This window comes from Hydra vulgaris, chromosome 10, assembly GCF_038396675.1.
Source record: "Hydra vulgaris chromosome 10, alternate assembly HydraT2T_AEP".
Taxonomy (NCBI): Eukaryota; Metazoa; Cnidaria; class Hydrozoa; order Anthoathecata; family Hydridae; genus Hydra; species Hydra vulgaris.
In genome coordinates, this window is record NC_088929.1 from 34,860,001 (window position 1) to 34,868,505 (window position 8,505).

The 8,505-nt window shown below is 26.8% G+C and overlaps 2 protein-coding genes across 2 annotated transcripts in view; both read left to right on the forward strand.

Moving 5' to 3' along the window:
• The window catches only part of LOC136086573 (uncharacterized), an 8,683-nt gene extending 2,602 nt beyond the window's left edge, over positions 1 to 6,081 (forward strand). Inside the window, exons 2-4 of the mRNA XM_065808812.1 lie at positions 4,942 to 5,034; positions 5,204 to 5,312; positions 5,865 to 6,081. Coding sequence (XP_065664884.1) covers positions 4,945 to 5,034; positions 5,204 to 5,312; positions 5,865 to 6,013 — 348 coding nt within the window. The 5' untranslated portion in view covers positions 4,942 to 4,944 and the 3' untranslated portion in view covers positions 6,014 to 6,081. The remainder of the gene's footprint in view (positions 1 to 4,941; positions 5,035 to 5,203; positions 5,313 to 5,864) is intronic.
• A 703-nt stretch (positions 6,082 to 6,784) lies between these two features.
• On the forward strand, positions 6,785 to 8,194 carry LOC136086574 (uncharacterized). Its single transcript, XM_065808813.1, has 4 exons — positions 6,785 to 7,162; positions 7,549 to 7,708; positions 7,832 to 7,938; positions 8,066 to 8,194. Exons 1-4 carry the CDS (start codon positions 6,995 to 6,997, stop codon positions 8,147 to 8,149), a joined length of 519 nt encoding a protein of 172 aa, XP_065664885.1. The 5' UTR covers positions 6,785 to 6,994; the 3' UTR covers positions 8,150 to 8,194.
• The last annotated feature ends 311 nt before the right edge of the window (positions 8,195 to 8,505 follow it).

Genomic DNA, 8,505 nt, shown 5'->3' on the forward strand with positions numbered 1-8,505 from the left:
CCACCTTTTTTGCTCATCAATTAAAACTCCTATGAATTTAACCCGGAATGTTCATTGAAACTTGGTGGTTTCTTTTCGGGAGTTTCAAGGGCAACGTGTCAGATTTAGAAGATTTAGTAAAGAGAGTACATTTGCTTCTGGTTACATTAAGGATATTGAGTTCATTAAATAGTGTTTGTGTGTGTGAGAAGCGATCTACTTTTGAAATTATCCTTATAGCCTGTTTTTGTTTGCTAAGCAATTTTTTTATTTTCGTCGCGTTAGTGCTACCCCAAGCAATGTTCGCATAACTTAAGTAGCAATGAATAAAAGAAAAGTAAATGTTTTTTAAACAAGATTGATGCAATAACTGCTTTACTTTGTACATTACACCTAAATTTTTTGATATCTTCTCTTCAACTACACCTAAATGTTCCCTCCAGGTTACATTTTCGTCTAGAAACACGCCTAAAAATTTTATTGATTGCTGTCTCTTTATTAATTAATTGTCAATAAAAAAGTCCAGAAGTTCTAAGGGAATATCTGATTTTTTATGTAGGCGATAGAATAAAGTGTATTTTGTTTTAGTGATATTTAAAGATAACTTGTTTGATTTAAACCATTGGGTTAGTTTGTCTAGTTCTTTGTTTAATGTTTGGAATAATATATTGATATCTTTCTTGGAATAAAACAAGCTGGTATCATCTGCAAATAAAATTGTATTTAAAATGTTAGAAACTTTATTTAAATCGTTTATATAAACAAGAAATTGAATTGACCCTAAAATGGATCCTTAAGGAACACTACATGTAATTATCTCATAATTAGTTTTTCCATCATCAAAAATTATATACTGCTTCCCATTAGTCAAACAACTCTCGAACCAGGACAAGTTAGTATTTTTTATACCATAACTTTTGAGTTTCGATAGAAGGATTTGAAGATTGACTGCATCGAAAGCTTTACTTAAATCGATAAAAAGACCAAGGATATACTTGCCTTCATCAAACGATTTAAATATGTCCTGCACAAGGTGAATGATTGCATGGTCGGTGGAATGGCCAGATTTGAATCCAAATTGTTTATGGTAAAGAATATTATTTACATTTAAGAAAGAACAAAGCCTATTATACATAACTCGCTCTAATATTTTAGAAAAACAATTAAGAATTGAGATTGGACGATAATTTGCAACTTCAGAAGGATCGCCTGATTTTAAAATTGGAATGATTTTTGCAATTTTTAGGTTTTCTGGAAAAACACCATACTTTAAAGCTTAATTAAAAACATGTATTAATGTAATTGTGATGTATTTTATCGATTTAATAACGACATTACTACTTACAGAATCGAAACCTACACCTTTTTTGGCTTTAACGAAGAGACTGCGTCTAATAATTCATTTTCCGTAAGGTTAGGATTAGACATAACACTAATGTTGTTTTAGGTTACGTAAGACTTAAAATGTGTTTTAGGAGTTGCTATATTTTATATTTTTAGCCTATATTATATAGGTATATTTTATACCTATAATTATATAAGTATAATACTATTATAGTGGGTTTATAATTAATTATAAACCCACTATAATAGTATTATACTATAGTAAATATATATATATTTATTATATATATTATATATATATATTTAAGATCTATAATAAATATATATATATATATATATATATATATACATATTATTATATATACATAAATATATATATATATATATATATATATATATATATATATATATATATATATATATATAATGAATAAATGAGATTATATATATAAATATATATATACACATATATATATATATATATATATATATATATATATATATATATATATATATATATATATATATATATATATATATATATATATATATGAATGTTAATGTTTATCCTTGGAGTTGCGGTCATCGTCATAGTTTGTGTGTTGCGGAAAAACATTAAATAAAACGCGTAATAAAACTTATTAACGCGTTATGTACAATACAAAACATGTTATTAACGCGGGTTTGTAAATAATTTCATATATACATATATTATATATATAAATATATATATATATATATATATATATATATATATATATATATATATATATATATATATATATATATATATATATATATATATATATATATATATATGTTTATATATATTATATATATATATAATATATATATATATATATATATATATATATATATATATATATGTTTTTATATATTATATATATATAATATATATATATTTATATATATATATATATATATATATATATGTATATATATATATATATATATATATATTTAAATTATTAGAAATCACTTATTAATTTCATTTTTTTACACAATGTTGCGTCAAATAATAATATTGACGAAACATGGACTTTTCGTCAATAAATAATTGACGAAACATTGAATAAATAATTGAAATTGATAAATGATTTCTAATAATTTGTTATTGCTCAGTGCTTTTAAGAACACTGAGCACTCTTTTTTATAGAATACATTTATAATTGTTGTTATAAATATATATATATATATATATATATATATATATATATATATATATATATATATATATAAATATTTATTTATTTAAATATATATATATATATATATATATATATATATATATATATATATAAATATATATATATATATATATATATATATATATATATATATATATATATATATATATATATATATATATATATAAATATTTACGATTATATTATACTACTTCAATTCTGTTTTAAATTAGCATCTGTTTTGGTAGTATCTATTTTGATTATATTGTCATATTAGTAAATAGTTGCAATGAAGCGAAACCATAATAATCGTCAGATATATAGACGGAAGTGGATGGCATCTAAGAGGTCTCTTATACATTAATTGCAACAACAAAAAAACAGTCAAAGCGACAGTGACACTGAAAGATATTGTTTTGACAAAATAACTTTACGTTGTAGCAATGATGGTGTGGCTAGTCCATTTTCTAGTAATATTCATTTAGATGCGGAGAATCAATTGGTATTAAGTAAGTGCAACTCGGAAAAAAAGTTTCCCCTTCAATCTGATTCAGATTCTGACTCATCTCATAAAAACAGTATGTCATTCAGTGACAGTATAAAAGAATGGATGCAACTGTTCCCTGATGTAAAACACAATGCTGGTGATGATTTATTAAAGCGACTAAAAATCAATGGACACCCTGAATTACCAGCTACAGTAAGAACTCTGTTGCAAACATGCAGAACTCTTGAGATTTGTTGCAAATCTGGCATGCAATTTGTTTATCTAGTAATTGAAAAAAATTTGTTACAAATACAAGGTCGTCTTGAAGAAGAGGACAATTTAAACAATTTATTAGACTTGGAAATCGCTCTGAATATAGATGGGCTTCCGCTTTTTAGGAGCACAAAAGCATGCATGTGGCCAATTTTATGTTCAATTCTTAATGTTAGCTCTGTTCCCATAGTGTTTCCCATAGCATTGACTTACGGTAAAGCAAAACCTGACAACCTCCAGTTTTTAAATGAAGCAGTGGAAGAACTGAGAAGCTTGCTTGAAAATAGATTGGAGTATAATGCAAACAGAATAAGCATAATATTAAAGTTTATTGTTTGTGATACGCCTGCCAAATGTTTCATAAAATGTGTAAAACTATATTCTGGTTACTACGGATGCGACAAGTGTAACCAAAAAGGTTTTTACTGTGAAAGACGGATAACATATCCAAAAATTATTGGACTGCAACTGAGAGATGATCATTCTTTTCGTCAAAAATCAAATGCAAATCATCACCATAAAGGTTTGGCATCACCATTTTGTGTTTTATATATAGATATGGTTGAGGATTTTCCAATTGACTATATGCATCAGTCTTGTCTTGGTGTAATGCGATAATTGTTGGTGACCTGGATTCGAGATACTGACAAAAAAGGAGTAAAAATATCTGCAGCTCATAAGAATGATATTAGTGCTAAATTGCTTGAATTAAAAAAATGTGTACCTAAAGATTTTGTAAGGAAGCCACGTTCTCTTGATGAAATTGATTTTTGGAAAGCAACCGAGTATAGGCAATTTTTATTTTATACTGGAAAAGTTGTGCTGAAAAGCATCTTGCGAAAAGACCTATTTCAACACTTTTTAGTTCCAAGTGTAGCTTTATCTATATTAGTCAGTACAAGGTTAGTTAGAAAATATGAAACTTATGCACACCAATTACTGTTATATTTTGTCAATCAAGCTAAAGATCTTTATGGACCACAGTTTCTTGTTTATAATGTACACAGTCTAGTACACTTCGTTGCAGTTGCTAAACGATATGGCAATGTAGATAGGTACAGTGGTTTTAGTTTTGAAAACTATCTTCGGGTTTTGAAAAAAAAGTAAGATCAGGTAGAGCTCCTCTTAGCCAGGTTGTTAAGCGTTTTAGTGAAATGAATATTATGGTCCCACATCAATAATTGCACACTAAAATAATTTGCATGAGTCGCCCCAACAGTTCATATATGTTGGATGATGGAAGATTCTGTGGAGTTCTTTGCAAAGAAGGGGAAAATCCAAATTTTGACTTGCAACAATATCGTTGCAGAATATTTCAAAGAACAAAGTAATTGTTCGATGTCCCTTGTGACTCTCGACTAATTGGAGTTCATGTTGCAAGTTTTGACTACTCTTCTATCGAAGTTGCTTTATCAACGGCCGTAAAAAGCAAGGTTTTTATGATTCAAAAAGAAAATAATAAAAATATTATATTTATTACTTTGTTACATGACATGTAAAACTTAATATTTAAAATATATGTTTAGAAAAAAAGTTGTATTTATCTGACTGAATCAATTCGCTTATGTTTTAATTTTTCTTTTTTATTTATTTAGTTCACTATATAATTTCATTATTATTAAGATGCAATAACTTATTTTTCTTGTTTAGAAAATGAATAGCGGTCCCTTTGTTGTTGTTGAGTTTGTTGATGAGCAATCAGTGGAGGTAATGCCAAAAAGTTGGATTGTTTACGAGAATGAGGTAAATTGTTACTACAATTATTTAGTAAGGCAGTGCAGTTATCTGTTTTTTTAATAGTTGTACTATTTCTAACAGTGATGCAGAAATTGTAAATAAAGATTTAATTATTGATAGTTATTACACTATGTTGTTGAACACATGTGTTAGAATGTTTTTGTGGTTGTTTTAGCAAATGTTTGGTTATTGGCCCAGAAAGGATCCAGTATGCAGAGTCAAAAAGAGTGAACTGCCTGATCCGAAATGGCCACTATACAAAATTAGAACTTTTGGGGCGGCAGGTAAAGACTTTAAATAATTTTTTGGTTGCAAGTTTGTTATTTTGTTAAATGAGCACTGATTAAAAAATGAATAATCTGCTTTTTAAACAACAGGTTAAACGTACATCTATTTATACGTCCTTGCATGTAGTGATATTTACTATTTGTCAAATTTTGGTAATTCAAAAGTTTAGCATTTTAAAGTTGAACTAAACTTTGATACAAAATTTGATTTTGGTAATTCAAATTCATTTTTACAACATTAGCATTATGCTAATTTATAAAACTGTAATAAATCTATAAAATTGTTTTATTTTAAAATATCGCCTATTGTATAAACAATCTATTCAAGAAATGTAAAGCTATAAAAATATATTTAATACAATAATGTTACATTATTCTTTTAAGTATATTTGAATCAGGTTTTAGTAATGTTACAATAAAGTTATATTATTCTTTTAAGTATATTTGAATCAGGTTTTGGTAATGTTACAATAATTTTACATTATTCTTGTAAGTATATTTGAATCAGGTTTTAGGCAGATTGTATATTTTAAGTTTATATATTACCAGTGGAAAGTTATAGCAAGGCATCAGAATTAGCTAAGAAAGCATTAGTAATGTCAAATGTGGAAGATACTGATATAAACAAAGAGACTTCTTCTGATATTCAAGATTGTATTACTTTTTATAGTTACTTTTACAGAAACCTCTTCTGGTGATCACAGTCTTCTGAGCAAAAATATTAACCTTCCATCTGCACTAAAATATAGTGCAAAACAGAACAATGGCAAGTTTGTTTTGATATTATTAATGATAATTCAATACTTAAATTCATAATTCATATGTTTATTATAAAAGCCACCAACTACAATGTGTAAGTTGGATGTTAATAACATTAAATAAATTATTATTTTTCAAAGAAAAAAATGCTTCCCTACAGTCTTCAAATGCATCCCTACAGGAACAAACAGCTGTTTCATCTCAAGTGTTTCAGCATGCGCAAAATGCAGCTGTGTCAGCTGCTGCAAATATTGTTCATTCACCTTCGGCATCTGTAAGTCAAGTGAATCTTGCACGTATTGCATCAACTGACAGGATGTCTAGTGAAAATGGTTGGTAGAAGCTAAAATACTTTAATTGATTTTTGTATCAAAATTTAAACAAACGTATTTATGGATTTTACAAATTTAACAAAATTTGATGGTATTTTTAATCAACTTTAAAAAACAAAAAAAAAAAATTTATAGCCAGTATCAGAAGACCATTTATTGGTGGGATAATGGTCAATAGTTTGACAGAGAGTAAAAATAGTTTGACAGAGAGTAAAAATTTTCTATCTAAATTTCACAGATATCCCTGATTTGGTTGCCACCAAATCAGGGATATCTGCGAAATTTAGATAGAAAATTAGGGGGAAATGATTGATTTAGTAAAAAAAAACAGGGAAAATCGTTTAATTTTTCAATTTATTACAATTTTTTAATGCTTTGAAATTTGTTAATAAAAATCTTCCTTTACCAGGGTTAATGTTTAACATTTTTTAACAAAATTAATTATAGAGTATTGATGTAGATGTAGATTTCGTTTAAAAAAACAACATACTTACTGATTACTGTTTGCAGATTATACTTTGTTGTATAACTTTAATTTTACTTCAAATTTATCCTATAGAATAAATTTGAAGCTAAATATATTTAGCTATGAAACTAGACATAATAATTAAAAATCAAGAGGAGATCAAAGCGATGCTGAGAAGGCTGTTAGCAGAGATGATGTTTCTGACGATGTTTCCCCAGAAGATGAAAAATGAACATGAATTGCGACAGCTTGAAATAAAGTTGAAGGATCCTAGTTTTCGCAAAAAAATGGTAATTATTGTCAATATTATTTAAATTAGGACTACTTGTGTTTAATTTACGTTATTTATGCATTGGTTGACAACAGACCAAAATTTCTACAAAGTGTTGTATTGTGGTATATTTGTAAATGTATATTATCATCCCCTGACTCTCTTTCTCGCCATACTTTGTCAATTAAATTCATACGGGTTTTGGTGGACAGTACTAGATAACTTGACACACTTTATACTAAGAATTATGTTATACAAATTTATTTTAGCTTACATAAGCTTTCAATTAGCAATTTAAAATTATGTTATAGACGCATTTTGCAAATTATATATAATTTTATAATTACAATATATTGCTTTATATGCTACTTTTTGCAAATATAGATACAATAATTGCTTCTTTAGATTAATTATTTTGGAAGTCTAGGTGGCCGGAATTGTAAAGATGTGATTCGGCGCATTATGCGCACAACAGCAACGAACCAAATTTGGTCTTTGTTTAGTTTCAATGGCAGAAAAGGAAAACTATCATTTGAGAGCTGTTTACTCTGCCAAGTAGTGATGAGTAAGTTTTTTCAAAGTTTTTTATAAGGCAAGTTACTTTAAAAAGCAACGATTGGTTATGCAGTTAATCTTTGACTACTTTTATTAACTATTGTAAATATATGATTTAAAATTAATCATTTAGAAGCTTGTAAAAAGAATATCAAAGATGCTAACGATCAAAAAATAGAGGACGAGATTAGGGAGGTATTAAAGCATGCTCCTAATCGACCAGGAGGAGTTAACTATGAGGTACATGAATTGAATTGCTTTTTTCTCTCTGTAAAGATCATTTTTAGTAAATGTTAACTATTTATGCTGACCTTAGTGTGTTTCATTTATTCTTTATGATAGAAAATGTTTATTTATTTATTTTTAGGCAAAAATTGTAACAAATACTCCGAAAAAAGATGTATTGTTGCGACAAGCCGAAGAAAGTTCCGATTCTGAAAATAGGAATTAATATTAAAATAGTTATGTCATTCTTTGTTTTTGATTGTATTTATAAGTTATAGATAATAAATAAACTTTTTCATTACTTATTTGTAGTATTTTTTGTTATAACTTTTTGTTAATTGTAAACAGCTCATCAAGTTATGGCTTAATGGTTGAAATGGAATAAATTGTGGTCTCTCAAATAAGCTAACTTAAGAGTAATTATGTTGTAAAACATGGTAATTTTGTACTAGTTAAATAAAAAATGATTCTGTTGACGCTAAACATTAGTTTAATGTTAAGAAAAAACATTGTATTGTTTATTCTTAATATTAAACTAGCAAATGTATAGGTTTAAACCGTAAGTCCGTTTAAATCAATGCA